This window comes from Lissotriton vulgaris, chromosome 5 (assembly GCF_964263255.1).
Source record: "Lissotriton vulgaris chromosome 5, aLisVul1.2, whole genome shotgun sequence".
Classification (NCBI taxonomy): Eukaryota; Metazoa; Chordata; class Amphibia; order Caudata; family Salamandridae; genus Lissotriton; species Lissotriton vulgaris.
The window spans coordinates 1,252,343,426-1,252,360,906 of record NC_141693.1 but is presented as its reverse complement, the minus strand read 5'-3'; the positions used below and the strand labels follow the sequence as shown (position 1 = coordinate 1,252,360,906).

The following is a 17,481-nucleotide window of genomic DNA, read 5'->3' as shown; positions in this document are numbered from 1 at the left end:
CTACCTTACATGTCACAGAAGTGCAATTATACATGTGGACTTGACATATTTACTGTGTTCCTTAATATTAACGTGTGTGACACAGTTAAACGCATTACTGAACTGCATTCAATGTAAGACTTAGAGATTTATAAATGTATGCAGTAATGTTCAACATAATATGAATCATGTATTTGTGTAAGTAAACATGTATTTCTTTGCTCACTGTGTGCAGCTTATTAGTAGTTACACGTGTGTACGTATAACCATGAAATTGAAGTGCACATTAAATGCTTAGTTAAAATTAGCCTGAATAAAGGCCTTAATTCTGAAATAGTTTGGTTCGCATGCTTTTTCTTTTGCAGGTGCATTCTCAAGGTTTCATTTGCTAGAGGAAGGAGTATTGGTGCTTGTATTAGTTTCTTGATAGTAAATCCTGAGAATAGAAATCTTAGCAAGAACGTGGAGCCCTGATGAGCAGATGAAGCCTCCTATTCATTGTGTATCAGGAACCAACGGATGTTCAAGAGGATTGAGATGATTGGTTCCTCGAGGGATGGGAAGAGATACAACTGCTGTTGAAGTCTCTGTTGCTTTAATTATTGTACACACTGTCAGGAATTAGAGCAGATTCCATTAGACATTGAGGGGTAAAGACCTCTCTGCTTTCTCCATTCTTGCAAGTGTGAAGCTTTATGCTAAAGACTTATTCTCATTTTGGGAGATTTCTACTAGAGTCTTCACTATGCTGACACCTTCTCGCAATTCTGAATTTCCTTGAGACCCCATTCTAGTATAGACCATTCTTATTGTAAACTTAGAACCTTGATTAGATGCTTTTATAATGTATCCATGTTTAGGAGAAAGAATTGGGGTTACTTTACAGAACATCTCTTTCTAATTCTCAGTTTCTCTATTACTGTGATTAATTAGTACCTTATTCTAATGAGACTTAACCGATTGTGATATTTTAGCTTGCCAGTTGTAAACTTGTATTTTTCTAATATTTTACTGACGTGAATATATATTGGATTGACTAATAAAATTGGAAATAAAATCCGTTAACTTCAGTTACCGATACCTATTGTGGGGCCAAATGGACTTCACGACGATTCAACTATTTTTATTATTGTTAGCTTTCCTGTCTTCTCAGTCAACTTAAAAAGATCTATCGGAGGAGAGATTTTAAATCACACACCTGAGCCTTCCCAAAAATTAAATATGAATTCCCAAAAATAGGCCATGTCATTTGCTTGCTGAGAGCAGAGTGTGAGATTGGCAGTGAAATCCGTGAGTCACAGTGAGAGGGGCAGGACTTAATGATGACTTAAAAACGGTATACTGCCAAAATATCGAGTTAAAAATATAGATTTGCAGTAATATCGAATTAATAATATAGAATGGACAAAATATCGAATAGACAGAATATAGACAACAAAAATATCAAATTTGAGGTAAGTAAATTAATATCGATTTACATAAAAGTCAAAATATCAAAGTATATAATATAGGTATTAAATATATCGATTTTTTAATAAAATCGAATTTTTGTAAGTGTTTTTTATGTTAGTATATGTGTGAAAAGAGTGTATTTATTTTATAATTTATTTTAAGTAATGGATTTTATGGTATTTAATTTTTGCGTAATTTAATTCTGTAGCGGGTTGTGGGTTTATAGGGGATATGGTGGGAAGTAATTTAATTATAATTATTTAAATGTTTTATTTTTTATTGGTATTTATCTTGATTTAATTGTTAATTAATTTTTAATTGATAATTAATTAAATTATAATTGGTCATTAATTTTACTTAATTTGTTAATTTTATTAATTTATTTTCTGTAGCGGGTTGTGGGTTTATAGGGGAATAGGGTGGGAAGTAATTTAATTATAATTGATTAAATGTTTTAATTTATTTATTGGTATTTATCTTGAATTATTTGGTAATTAATTTTTAATTGGTAATTAATTTTTATTAATTGATTAATTGATAATTATGTTAATTGTATTAATTTATTTTCTGTAGCGGGTTGTGGGTTTATAGGGGATTAGGGTGGGAAGTAATTTAATTGTAATTAATTACATTTTTAAATGTATTTATTGTTATTTATTTTTAATTGTTAATTATTTTTCAATTGCTAATTAATTAATTGGCAATGGGTAATTAATTTGTATTATTAGGTAATGATTTGTAATAAAAACAATATTTGTTTTTTTAATTGATTAATTATTATATTATATTAAATTGGTAATTGTTTTTAATTCATTTGTAATTGATATTAATATTTAATTTATTTTAATTAATATATGAAGTATTTACTTTCCCTACTGTTGCACTCCCTGGAGTGGGAATAGTCATTTTTACACCTACGCTATCCAACGTTTTCCCTACTGTTGCACTCTCTGGAGTGGGAATAGTAATTTTTACCCCTACGCTATCCAACGCTTTCCCTACTGTTGCACTCACTGGAGTGGGAATAGTCATTTTTACCCCTACGCTATCCAACACTTTCCCTACTGTTGCACTCTCTAGAGTGGGCATAGTAATGTTTACCCCTACGCTATCCAACGCTCTCCCTGCTGTTGCACTCTCTGGAGTGGGAATAGTAATTTCTACCCCTACGCTATCTAACGCTTTCCCTACTGTTGCAGTCTTTGGAGTGGGAATAGTAATTTTTACCCCTACGCTATCCAATGCTTTCCGTACTGTTGCACTCTCTGGAGTGAGAATAGTAATTTTTACCCCTACTCTATCCAACGCTTTCCCTACTGTTGCACTCTGTGGAGTGGGAATAGTAATTTTTACCCTCCCACTATCCAATGCTTTCCTTCCCTACTGTTGCACTCTCTGGAGTGGGAATAGTATTTTTTACCCCTACGCTATCCAACGCTTTCCCTACTGTTGCACTCTCTGGAGTGGGAATAGTCATTTTTACCCCTACGCTATCCAAATCTTTCCCTACTGTTGCACTCTCTGGAGTGGGAATAGTAATTTTTACCCTCCCGCTATCCAACGCTTTCCCCACTGTTGCACTCACTGGAGTGGGAATAGTAATTTTTACCCCTTCGCTATCCAACGCTTTCTCTACTCTTGCACTCACTGGAGTGGTAATAGTAAATTTTACCCTTTCCGCTATCCTACTGTAAAAATATTGTATATTTTTTATTAATATTACGTTCATATATATATATATATATATGTATTAGGAAATCAAATTGTATGTTTTTTTGTAACTTACATTAATTATTTATTAAATTTAAGGCTCTGTAAGTATTTTAAGTATGTTTACGTTAATTATATTTATTATTTCATTATTAATATTTCATAATTACTTTTAAGCATTTTAAAAAATTCAATATTTTGACTAGCTATATTTTTTACAACGATATTTTTGATTCGATATTTTTGTACTTACCTGTTTGGAGATAGGAATTCGATATTTTTGCATTCTATATTTTTTCCTCGATATTATGGTAGTTCTATATTTGTGTCATCGATATTATTTCAGTGATCCTTTAAAAACGAGTGGGTAAGGGAGGGTTGCAATTTCGAGATTGCCTGGGTACAGAGTAAGCTTGCGCTTTACTTCTTGAATTAAAAATGTGTGTTATTTTGAATTGGCCAAAGAGGTTACAGCTGGAGTTATAGAGCTGAAAAAAAGACTGACTTAGCTGTTCAAACGTCAACAGGTCTGAGAGTCCATAAACAGGGCTTCTATTGATAACAATTCAGCTGGATGCGTTTAACTTTGAAGACACTAAGTGGTTTCATGTTGGTGCCTTACTAATAATAATCCGGCTTGAAAAGCAAAGTCCAAGACTTTATGCTCCATGGTCACATATTTTATTAAGCTATCAAAGTAAAGTTAAGTTAAAATTGAACTGAAGCGATTCCTCTTCATTTTCTCCACAGAGATATGTCGACGGGGGATTTACTAGTATGCAGCCCCGCTTTGGCTTGAAGTCTCTGATTACAATATCTCCATTCACTGGCGAACATGACATCTGCCCGAGGGACTGCCCTGTCAGCTACAGCTGTTTAGAAGTCTTAAACACCAGCTTCCAGCTTTCCATTGAGAACATCTCCAGAATGACCTACTGTCTCTTCCCACCCCAGTCGATGGTAAGTTTTTAGGAAATCTATTTTTCTCTGTAGATAATGTTACTATAGGGTACGCCATATTCCGACTCACTTTTTCCATCTACAAACCATTGCAATCTTAAACTTCATTCCATAGGTTCATTAAAGCGAACCTAGAATACACCCCTTATAATTGATTGAGGTCCAAAGTGAAAGTTTAAAACCAGGACTGGGAATGTATTTATTTTAAGTACAGCCCATCGAATGACTATTTGTTGAAATAAGACAGGAACAATTTTGAGAGAAGTCCGGTTAAAGAAAAAAATGAGTAATGCGTTTGCTTAGGAAAATTCTCATCTACTGATGTGGCATAAAACTGTTTGCATTGGAAACATACCGACCCAGCTCCAGGCAGGCTGATTCACAATTTGAAAGCCTATCATAAGGTAAAGCCGGCGGAGTTCATGTGTGTTTTGGAACAGCACATCCCGGCTGTTCAGGCTTGGTTGAGAAGGATATCACAAGGTTTGATACTTGGAATAGAAATGTTACGGCGGAACTATCACTGTCTCTTCTGAGCAGAATGAGCAGCAGGAAGCCTTCCAACCCTTGGTTTTCTGACACTCTTATAGCCAGAACTAAACATTGTAAGGTGCTGGAACGGAAATAGAGTAAGGATTACTTAATTTATAACAGTAAAAAAAAAATAATAATAAAAAATTAACATTAAAGGAATACCATGCTTCAATTACTACAGCCAAACAAGCTGATTATAATAATAATAATAAGGGAATTTTATAAAGCGCCTGGTACGCTCAGATGGCGTGTCCCTGCGCTGAAACCGAAGAACTCAAAAAGCAGAAGAGTGAAGTAAGCCCAGTTAACATGAAAATAGATATGTTTTTTGCTTCTTTCGGAAGCTGGATTCAGATGGCTCCAGGCGGAGGTTAAGGGGTAGGGCATTCCAGCTCTTCGCCACCAGGTAGCGGAATGATCTTCCTCCCATGCGAGCCCTCCTTATCCTAGGAACCTTTAATAGGCCTCCCTGGGAGGAGCGCAGGGCGCGTGTTGGTACATACCTGGTGACTAGATTCTGGAGTGGTGCTGGTGCCTTCCCAGCAAGGATGCGATGACAAGTACAAAGGGCCTTAAATTCGACTCTGCTCCTTACTGGCAGCCAGTGGAGGGTCTGAAGGGCAGCTTTAGAGGCCGATCTTTTGGGAGATTTTAGAATGAGGCGAGCTGCCGCATTCTGTAACACCTGAAGGCGGTTTATTACTTTACAGGTTGCTCCCAGATACAGTAGATTGTCATAATCTAGGTGCAATGTGACGAGGGCATGTACCAGCGTTCTACGAGCAGACGTAGGAAGGAGATCTAAGACCTTCCGTAGGTTTTTTAGAACGCTAAAACAGACACCCGCCACACGGCCTATCTGGGGTCCAAAGGACAGGTCAACGTCGAGCCAGACTCCAAGGTTCCTAACTTCCTGACGAGGTGTTGGAGCCTCCCCTAAGCAAGTGGGCCACCACACCGACGACCAAACAGATGGGTTCCCCCCCCACCACGAGCACCTCGGTCTTGTTGCCATCAAATTTGAGGCAGTTAGTGGACATCCAGGCTGCAAGATCTTGCATGCAGGCTCTGAAACTGTCCATAGCAGCAAGGCCGGGGGAACGTGAGAGGGAGATAACCAACTGTGTGTCATCGGCGTAGGACACAATTTGCAGGCCATGGCCCACAGCGATCGGGGCCACTGGGGAGACATAAAGATTAAATAGAGAGGGGCTCAGGGACGATCCCTGGGGAACGCCCTGGCCCAATCCGATGTCCCTGGAATAATAATCGCCCTGACGGACCTGGAAGCTTCTCCCAGTCAGGAAGGATTGGATCCATTTGAGTGCAGCTCCAGATATTCCACCACTGTTCAGACACTGTAGCAAGGTGGTATGAGCTACAGTGTCGAATGCTGCACTCAGGTCCAATAGGACGAGGGCCATAGTATGACCCTCATCCACCCCCTGACGTAGGGCCTCCACCGCCATCAGGAGAGCCGATTCCGTTGAGTGGCGGGGCGGAAGCCAAACTGGGTGTTGTGTAGTAGGGCGGCCTCTTCCACAAAATCCATCAATTGCAAATTGACCGTTTTTTCAGCCACTTTGGCCAGATAGGGCAGAAGGGAGATAGGCCGGAGGTTCTCTAGCTTATCGAAGCTGATGTTGAGTTTCTTCCTAAGGGGTAGAACCACCGCCTTTTTCCAGTCTTCGGGCACGGTGTTAGTGCTGAAAGACACGTCTAGTAAGTGTCTGATATAGGGTTCCAATACCACTAGGCTATTAGCTAGACGTTTAGGTGTGGTGGGATCCCGCGGAGTTCCCGACTTCACAGATCTGCAGATTTTTAAGAGGTCTTCTGGAGGCGGGGTGACAAAGTTGGTCAATCTATGTCTATCCTCCCCTTCCCTAGGGCTTTCCACAAATTCTGTCCCATCAATGGGTTGAATCGGAAATGCAGAGTAAATTTTGGCTATCTTATCGACGAAGAAGTCTGTGATCCTATCACAGGATTCGGCCGAGCTGTCATCTGGGGCAATGGCTGGCTTTCCACTCGAGAGAGTTTTGTAGAGCGAAAAGAGCTCCTTCATTGAGTTACCAGCTTCGCTAATTCTGGTCGTGTAATATGCTGCTTTAGACTTCCTAATAAGCCCATGGTAAATTCTCCTCTCAATCAAATAGGCGTCTCTGGTTTCTTTGGAAGGAGCCCCACGCCACTGTCTTTCGACTCGCTTCAGTGCAGCTTTCATGACTCGTAGTTCGTTACTGAACCATGGGTCAGTTTTTTGAATACGGCCTCCCGATTTGGCCCTAGAAAGTGGGGCTGTGCAATCTAGCGCCTCATTGATGCGCTTACATAGATTGGTGTTAACCACATCTGCATCATCCCCCCCAGGGCTCCCCCCTTTAGTCAGCGCCGCACAGAATTTAGCCTGGGAAAAGGTGGCCCATCTCCGCCTAAGATGGTACAGTGTTGCTGGCTGCGGAGATCTTGCCCCAGAAATTTGTATGGAGAATGGCACTAGATGATGATCCGACCAGGGAATAGGGATGGAGGTCATAGCTTCTACTTCCCCCCAATTAACGAATATAGGGTCAAGCAGGTGTCCTACCTGATGAGTGGGGCCACTTACTATGTGATTCAACTGGAGGGATCGTAGTGCCTGGCAAAAAATCTTGCTAACATTGTCTGTAGGGTTGTTCAGGTGTAAATTAAGATCTCCAAGAACCAGGAATTTATCTTTGCATAGCACAGTCTCCATAATGCCTTCGACCAGACTCTCTTCGAACCTAGCTATAGGGCCTGGGGGTCTATAGATTAACATGCCCTTCAGCGTGCAGCCGTTGTTCACTTTAACAGTGAAACTCCCTGCCTCACAGTCCAGGATGGGAGAATAGTCTAGTTGCATTGTAGACTTTCCTGGGCTACAATTGCAATACCCCCCCTCTGCCAGTGGGTCTATCCTTTCTATGCATTATATAGCCCTCTGGGAGTGCCTCTAGGGCATCAGGGGTAGACTCTTCATCTAGCCATGTCTCAGTTAGAAACACAAGATCCCACTTTTTCTCAGTGAGTAGATCGTATAAGTCTAACTTGTGTTTACGTAGCGAGCGTACATTGAGCAGGCCGCAGTTCAAGATATAGTCTGTAGCGGCCACGTTCCTGCCAGGATCATAGGAAAAGTGACAGTATTCGCAGCCTATGTTATCCTCCACTCGCATGTTATGCTTACAGGACTCGGCAATGTTACTGCGGAAAGTCAGTAGTTCCTGCCTGCTCCACCGTACGCGGCCCTCCTGAGGGGCATAAGGTATGGCCCTGGACCGCGTACAATCGCGGACGGGCGCAGACGGGCTTGCCTTTGGCGCGCCTTCGGTGCGCTGACGGCGTGCGCTGCGCTCGTCCGCTGCGCTTTTGGCAAATACACATTGATAAAGAGAGGAAAGAGGTGTGGCCTCAAAGTGGGCGTGGCCCGGGGGTAGAGCGCGCGATGGCGGCGATGTAATTTCCTGCCTGCACCAGCGATGAAATCCGCTGTGCAAGGGACTTTGAAGCAGCTTAAGGGAAAGTGCACAACAGTGAGTGAAACCTGGTTTAAAAGCACATAAAACACGATTATAATATTAAAATAAACACAGAGCAATGTAAATGTAAATGTAAATTGATACTTGTATAGCGCACTACTCACCAGCAAGGGTATCAAGGCGCTTGTACGAATACCACTGTGGAACCCGTCCTGGCTTTCCCTGTGAGGCGTCCACTCCTGGGCACCCCCAGGGTGAAAGCCAGGAATCCTTAGCGTTGTGGGGGCCGTTGTGGAGATTAAGCAAGCTATTGCCCAAAGTTGCAGAGTGGGACTTGATGATTAGAATAGGCACCGAGGCGAGAATTATCAGGTCCGTGGGATTTTGAGCCCAAGACCCGCCGAGGCGGGGAATTGAACCCTGGTCCCGGGCTAGACCTCTGCATCAGGGTCTGCAGCTCTAACCATTGAGCCACACTTCTCCCAGACTCTCCCGGCTTCCGCCTCAGGAATGGTTCGGTTGATTTTGGTTTTAGCGCGCTAGTGAGTCAGCGCGACTTTTAAAGGCTCTGGTTGGTGGGCGTGGCCTCAGAAAGTGGGCGTGGCCCGGGGTAGAGCGCGCGATGGCGGCGATATAATTCCCTGCCTGCACCAGCGCTGAAATCCGCTGTGCGAGGTACTTTGAAGCAGCTTAAGGGAAAGTGCACAACAGTGAGTGAAAGGTGGTTTAAAAGCACATAAAACACGATTATAATATTAAAATAAACACAGAGCAGACTGTCCCGGCTTCCGCCTCAGGAGTGGTTCGGTTGATTTTGGTTTTGATTGCGAGGAGATGATTGGAAAGGCGAGGAATAGGCCTAGACAAATCTTCCCAATTGTTAAGAGTTTCCTGTCCCCATCAGCATCTGTCACTTCACATCAAGTCTCTGCAGAATGGTGTGAACAGCTCTATAGTATTTTCAATGCAAAGATCTTAAGGAGTCAATCCAGTTTGTCACCAGGTATAAGGTTAGATGACGATTCATGGATTAAACAGCAAGCTAACAAGTTTCTTGTTTTTAAGGCAAAGCTGATTATTTGGAGCCAATTTCACTGGATTGCTCCATGCGTGATTTGAAAGTCTCCTGCAGTTCCCTGCCCCCCTAATTTACTTGCATCATGGGCTGATACCATTAATCATGTGGCTAACTCGATTCCTAATGCATCAATATAGACTGCCACAGTTCCCAGTGTGTGGTAGCAAGCAAATATTCTTCCACTTGTGAAAAAGCCTGCAGCGGATCCGACCACTCTAGCTAACTATAGGCTGTGCTGCCTGTCCTATCCAAAATGATTGAAAAAACATGTCAACAAGCAGCTCTCCAGTTTTGTGGAGGTTAGCAATTTGCCATACTTCAGCCAGTCAGGCTTCAGAGCCTGATATAGCACTGAGACGACATTGGTGGAGGCATCAGAACATATTAGAGGAATTCTGGATGCCGGGGGGAACACTGTACTGAATATGTTAGACATATCGGTAGCATTTGACATTGTTCCCCTCTTAATGCTGTTGGACCATCTTCAGGTCATTGAAGTAACTGGGCAGGCCTCGGACTGGCTAACATCATTTTTAGCTAATAGGAGTCAACACGTTTGGATTCCTCCATGTTCTGGCAGCTCATGTGATGGACTAATGAGAGCACTGCAGGGCTCTGCTGTAAGCCCTACCCTTTATAACTTATACATTACACCTCTGACCCAACAAGCAGAAAATATGGGAGCCAAAGTAATGCACAACTGCTTTTTTCGGATAAGGGAATTGCATTGCAGGGTACACAGATTAAAACTTGCCTTACAGCTGTCTTTCACTGGTTAGTAACTGCTCAACTTAAACGCAATGAAAAGAAAACAAAATTTCTCTTTTTTGGTAAAATTTCACCAGTATTTGGTTTCCCTTTTGGCCAGATAAGGCCTTCCCCCCAGAACCCCAGAAAAGATCAGTTACAAATCTGGGGATTAGATTTGATAACAGCCTGTATTTTAGGCCTAAGTAAAAGCATTGGTAGGCACCTGATTCGGCATTATGATTTCCCTAAAGAAATTTCTTCCTCTTTTATCCTTTCCGGTGAAGAAATTGGTCATCCAGGCTCTGATGTCAAGAATCGACTACGGTAATGAAATATTTCGGGTTACCAGGGTACCTGTTGGACAGACTTCAAGTGATCCAAAATGCAGCAGCCCATCTCCTGTTAAATGTGCCTTTTTGAGAACACAGATTTCACCTTATTTGCAGACACTATATTGGCTGCCCATCAGGGAAAGAGTTAAATTCACGGCTCTTGTTCTAGTGCATGATGCTCTATATCGATCGGAGGCCTCTTACCTCAGAGCCAGATTTGGTTTCTACAACCCCATGGGACAGTTGAGATCGGCCAACAAATTTGTAATAACTCGAGGACAACGTGGTTGAATTAGGTCAACTTATATACATTCATTGAGTCCCACAGGAGTCAGCGACAAGTGCCGCTGCACAGTTCACAGGGGATTCACCAACTGTCATCAAACTGTCACTGGTCGCCTGACGCACGCACACAGGCGGCGCGAGGCTGACGCTGAACAGGTATCGCGCGCAGGGCATGCAATAAGCTAGAACATTACATATATCTCCTTTTCTCAACAGACAAGAGAGAGAAAACAGGAAAAGAGCAGAAAGAAAACACAGAGAATGGGGAAGAAAAGAAGAGAAGATAGAAGGGAAAGCTAACGCCTGTATCTGGCCGGAATGCGGACCACTCTAGAGCTCCTCCTTGGAACAGCGAGAGGACAACTTGAATCAATAACTGCACTGTTGCCTGGAACACCATCAGAGGAACCATCTAGATCACCTCTTAAATTACACAGATCACCATTAATATCTTTTGCTTTTACAATCTTGTTCACGTTCCACCAATTGCGTCCGTTGACACGAACAGCACTGCCACACACTTTGTCTACAACAGCCGGTTTGCTGAACTTGGAGTCACCTTTTTTTACAAATCCCTGTTCCTTTATTTTAACAAGATCACCAACAGCAAAGTCCCTGCTGACCACCCTCTTCCTTTCATCAAGGTATTCTTTTTGTTTGGATTGAGTTTCTTCCACCTTAAGTCTAACTCTTTCATCTAAGTCGTGTGGGGAACTGTTGAACCTGAACCATTTAGACATCCAACCAAGTATAAATTCCGTGCAAGGTTTTCTTCCCCTCAGGAATTCAAAGGGAGAAATGCCTGTAGAAGAGTGGGGAGTTGTTCTGTAGAACCACAACATAGTGGGCGGAATCAACCTGTTGTGTTTGATAGCCCACTTTACACAGTCTCCCACTACCCTATTAAGCCTTTCGACTAAACCATTGGTTTGGGGATGGTATAGGGAACTTCTGACATGGGTGACGGAAGATTCTTTAAGGAAATTTTTCACTTCAGCAGAAACAAATTGCACCCCATTGTCAGTAACGATGTATTTGGGGAAGCCCTCTCTCATGAAAACTTCTTTCATAAATTCTAGAATCTCTTGGGAGTCAGCTCTGGGTCCAAACCGTACTTCATGGCATTTCGTGTAATAATCCATCATTACAATAGCAAATTTGCACTGGTGAGGCAAATAATGAAAAGGTCCTAGTACATCAACTCCCAGTTTCTCCCAAGGGGCCTCAGGAGGGGTATGGGGGTGAGAGGGGGAACAGATGTGCGGAGACACTTGTCACTAGTGGCGCAAATGGGGCACTCTAATACAAGTGCTTCAATGTCCTTATCCATTTGTGGCCACCAAGAGTATTCACGCACTCTGCGTTTCGTAAGAGTGACACCCAAGTGTCCTTCGTGTGCTTTTTTGAAAATAGTGACTCTGATGCTCTCAGGTGGTATCAACTTGTCTGATCTAAACACTAATCCATCTTCTAATGACAGTTCATCACTGACCTTTACAAAAGGTTGAAAATCAACACCAACATTTCTTTCTTTAGGCCAGCCCCTTGTTATGTATTTCTTTACATCATTTAAAACCACATCACTGTCCATGGCTGCATACCAACCCCCTTCCACCACTGCACAAACATTTTTCAACTCGACACTAGCAATTATACAATCTTCTTTGTCATCATACACAAAATCATCATCACTATGTGCGGAACTACTGGGCTTGGGAGGTCGGCGAGACAGAGCGTCAGCCCTAACCTTTCTTCCACCTGCTATATGTACAATTTCAAAATTAAATTGAAGAAGTTTGGACGCTAGACGAGCTATTCGTGGAGTGGCATTGCTGTTGTTGACATTTCCTAAAATAGTAACTAATGGCTTGTGATCAGTTTGCAAAGTAAATTTCTTGCCCCACAGATAATTCCTGAACTTCTCTATTCCCCACCAACATGCCAAAAGTTCTTTCTCAATGACCGAATAATGTGTTTCAGCATCCCTCAAAACCCTTGAGGCAAAGCCAATGGTGTGTTCTTGATTACCCACATCCTGTGTTAGGACAGCACCCAAACTATAGCTGCTGGCATCTACAGTTAGTGTACATGGAAGGGAGGGTTCAAACGGTTTCAGAGCTTTGACCATGCTCAGTTGTTCCTTGAGCCACATAAATGCATGTTCACACTCCGTGTCCCACAAAAATTCATTTTTCTCTTTCAATAACTTTGAGATGGGACGTACTCTTGTGGCGTAATCTTGAATGAAACGGGCATAAAATTCCGTCACACCAAGCAAGGATTTGACGCCCGCTTTATCTTTGGGAGCAGACGCTTCAAGAATGGCTTGTACTAAACTGGGCTTAGGAGTAACTCCAACACTGGAAATGGTGTGACCCAAATACTCCACTTTGTCTTTCGAAAACACGCATTTCTCACGTTGGAGAACCACACCACGCTCTTGAAAAATGGAGAGAATTTTACTTAAAGTCACGTCATGCTCAGCCTGGTCTTTTGCGAATATAAGGACATCACCCTAAAAGATTGCAAAATTCTTTATATCCTTAAGTAAATTTACCATGACCCTTTGGAAGACTGATGCAGCCCATGCCAGACCAAATGGCATGCGACAAAATTGAAACATGCCTGACGGGGAGCTGAATGCCGTGAATCTTTATCCAACTCTATTTGGTGATAGGCGGCGGCTAAGTCCAATTTAGTGAACACTTTAGCCCCAGCTGTTACACCAAGCATTTCTGTAATGTTGGGTAACCACCCAAATCACCTTATTAAGACTGCGTAGGTCAATACAGATTCTCAGTTCGTTATTTTTTTTTCTTGCTATCACCAAAGACGACGCCCAATCCGAGGACTCAATGGGTTCAATTACTCCCCTTCTGTGCATGGATTTGAGTTCTTTATCCAAGTCCTCCCTAATACTGAAGGGAACACTTCTTATTTTATGCTTGACAGGTACAGCTTCATCTCTTATTTTTATTTTATGTCTGAACCCTTTTATTTTTCCCAAATCTCCAGAAAATACTTTGGGATGTCTGTTAAGTAAGTCTTCTACATGGTCATGATCACGTACAGCTAGGACCTGCTCTCTGGCCCCAGGACATAACATCATACTGAACAGGCCTTGATGGAACCAACCTAAGATGTTTAAGCCCTGTATAGCTACATATATCTTCCCATGAATGTGCCTGTTTTGGAACACCATGACATGTAAGTGTAAATGTACATGTATTTATATAGCGCAAATCACCGACCCGGTATCTAAGCGCTTGCTTAGGGAACCCGTCCAGGTATTCCCCTGTGAGATAACCCCGGCAGGGTATCCACAAGGTGAAAGCCAGGCATCCCACCGCGAGGGGCCGTTGTGGAGATTAAGCAAGCTATTGCCCAGAGTCGCAGAGTGTGAACCCATGAATCGAGTAGGCACCGGAGCGAGAATTGTCGAGTCCGTGGACATTTTAGGACTCAAGACACCCCCGAGCCGGGAATTGAACCCTGGTCCCTGGCTGACCTCTGCTTCCAGGTCTGCCTCCTCTAACCAGTGAGTAAAGACAACAGCGGTCCTATGCAAGGAGGGATATAGTCAAAAGGTAAATATAGACACAATGGAAACTATATTGTAAATTGACTTGCCCAGCCGGGCAGAGGTCTAATATTTAATTTAGAACCACAATATTAGGAGATACCTTCAACAATTTCTTGGAGATGGGCACAAGCCTGTGCCCAGACATCATATACTCTGTTGTGTATCTGTTACTATATTTCAAGTAATGGTGTAAATGTGAATTCTGTTGTTGCTATATGCACAGAAAACAATAGCTTTTGCCTAAAAACCTTTCTCTACCTTCTATCCACTCCGCTAACCATGACAATTTGTAAACGTCTGGGCACAGGCTTGTGCCCATCTCCAAGAAATTGTTGAAGGTATCTCCTAATATTGTGGTTCTAAATTAAATATTAGACCTCTGCCCGGCTGGGCAAGTCAATTTACAATATAGTTTCCATTGTGTCTATATTTACCTTTTGACTATATCCCTCCTTGCATAGGACCGCTGTTGTCTTTACTCATATGTTCCCCGAGGTCCTGTGCTGACTCGATTGGGTGCCCTTGTTTTTTATAATTTATCCTCTAACCAGTGAGCCACACTTCTCCACATCTTCAAAGTATCCCAGGAGGTCAATTTTGCGCCCCTCATATGATACTGGTTCATGGTCTGGTGGTTGGAGAGGTCTATCCCCCCACTTTTCTCTAAAGAGAGATTCCGTTATCATGGTGATGCGCGCACCAGAATCTACTAGGAGCCTTAGACTCATGTCACCAACCACAATCACCGCATATGGGTCAACACAGTCATTAGGGTCTCCTGTTTTGACAACATCATCTTTTACAACCAGTACAATATCCTTCAACTCACTGAGGGTGTCATCGCTATCGCTGTCACTTGAGATTTTGACACATACAATCCGAACATTTCCTTTCTTCCGAGTTTGACATACTTTGTCAAAATGCCCCACCTTGCCACACGAGCCACACACTGCATTTCTTGCTGGACAAGGTCTACCACTTTTTGTGTGACTGGGGTAACCGCATCTAAAACATATATCTGTTCTTTTGAAAAAGTTATTTTGTTGAAATTCTTTCATTTTTTTGAAGTTGGAAAGGCGCACAGGAGCGACAAATTCTGTACTTTTGTTTTCCAGTTCTTTAATAGAAGTCTGTGATGTTTCTATGCTCTTGGCAATGCGAATAGATTCATCCAGTGAAGGGTTTTCAAGAGATAATAGTTTTTGTTTCATAGACTTGTCACTACATTTACTAATAAACTGATCACGAACCAGTTGTTCACTGAAGTTCTCAAATTCGCATTCTGCAACCATTTTCCTTAGCGCGGTTATGTAAGTATCTACATCCTCCTCCAATTTTTGGGCTCTTTAAAAGAATTTGTGTCTCAGGACCACTATACTGGGTTGTTTGTCATATCTTTTCTCTAATTTTTTCACAGTACCTTTGTATTCATCTATTTCTTCCTCTCCTTCATTTTCAATGTCTGGTAAATGTTTGAAGGTGTCTCTTCCTTCAAACCCTATGGAGTGTAACAACAGAATTTTTTTGCGTTCTGGTCTGAATCTGTGTGCACCAATTGCCCCCAGGTAGTTTCAAATGCGTCAAACCACTTTCTCCACACAATGGGTGGTTCTCCCGGCGCATCCAGAAAAGGGGGAAGAGAATGAACTGACTGCATTTTGGGGCACATGCATCAACCTATTTAGGAAGTGCAAACAGTGCGAATCGGTAAATTTGGCCGTTTGCACTTCCTAAATACGTTTTTGGGATGCATGAAACAATTTTTCAAAATTCGCTTTTTTTTGCATTTCCCTAAAAATGTAAATGCATTTAGGGAATCGCATTTGTGCGATTCCTTAAATGGAATGCATCAATTTAAAAAAAATGCGAATTTTGAAATAGGAAGTGCAAATTAACACGAGGTTGACCCTCGTGTTAATTTGCGAAATTCTTTAAAAAAGCACAAAAATGCATTTTAGAAAGTGTCATGTTACAGACACACATGTCCTTAGGACATGTGTGTGTGAAACATGCACTTTAAAATACATTTCAGGGGTGCAGGGGGGGTCCTTTGGACCCCCCTCTGCACCCTTGCAATGCATCAACAAATTGCGAATTCCAAAAAAAAAGAATTGCAAAACGGCATTGATTCCTATGGGCCACTAGGCCCATAGGAATCAATGTAATGCCATTCCTTACTTGCGATTCGCAATTAAGGAATCGTAAATTCAGAAAATTAAGAAATCCTAAAAAATTTTAGGATTTCTTGATGCATAGGATTTTGCAATTCCTAAATTGCGATTCCTTAATTTTCGCAATTTAGGAAATGCAAATTCCTACAATGATGCATGTGCCCCTTTATTCTGAAACGCAATTGTGGGCAAAAGAACACCAAACTGTGCAAAATGTTTACACAAGCAAAGATAATATGGCCTTGTTTGGTAAATATTACTTTCTTTAAGGATAGTTTTCCTTGAATTTAATCCAGCGTTGATGGGAGGTATTTGTTATAATATTCCCTGTCACCTCACAAACTTCAACTTATTAGGTGTGCGTGTCACGTTGCACGCAGAAATGAAATACCATATTAGACGTTTTTTTAAATATGTGACACTCATCCAGTGCACAGCTCCGTTACACTTCCCTTATAATGTCCTGAAAATACCTCGGTTTTTTTTCCTCTGTGTTCACTGACTCTGAAATGGTTATTTCAAACTTTTTTGGCGTTTCTTGCAACCACGTGATGAAGACCTCAACGCTTCTGTAAGCTTAATGCGACGTGATCGCCTCACAACGCTTGCGCTTCACCTCTTAAACGCTGCTCCTTGTATTGTATTGTATTGTAGCATACTTGTATAGCGCAACCTGTCACCACCAAGGGCATCCTGGCGCTTTGACCCATGATCCAGCGGAAAACAGTGGCTCAACCTATCCTGGGAAAGAGATGGGTTTTCAGAGCCTTTCTGAAGGCCAGAAGATCTTCAAGGCTTCTCAAGGATATTGGCAGAGAGTTCCAAAGTTTGGCCGCCGCTACTCTGAACGAGCGGCCACCCATTCTCACTCTCTGGAAGCGCGTAACTATCAGTAGCCTGGACGACGAGGAGCGTAAGGCTCGAGATGGACAATACCAGGCAAACATTCGCCGCAGAGGAATAGGGCCCAGGCCATGAATAGCCCTGAACACAATACAAGCTGCTTTATAGCGAACCCGCAGATGAACCGGCAGCCAATGAAGTTCTCGCAGCGCTGCCGTAGAAGAACTATGATAAGGGCGAGAAAGGGCGAAGCCGGAAAGCATCAAAGGCACGAATCACAAGACTTGGACACTGCCACAGT

General features: G+C 42.3%; 1 protein-coding gene across 2 annotated transcripts in view; it reads left to right on the top strand.

The window, feature by feature from the left end:
- The window catches only part of LOC147712416 (omega-hydroxyceramide transacylase-like), a 565,370-nt gene that overhangs the window by 338,680 nt on the left and 209,209 nt on the right, over positions 1-17,481 (top strand). For both annotated transcript variants that reach the window (XM_086923103.1, XM_086923104.1), the window contains exon 4: positions 3,892-4,101. In XM_086923103.1, coding sequence (XP_086779229.1) covers positions 3,892-4,101 — 210 coding nt within the window. The remainder of the gene's footprint in view (positions 1-3,891; positions 4,102-17,481) is intronic.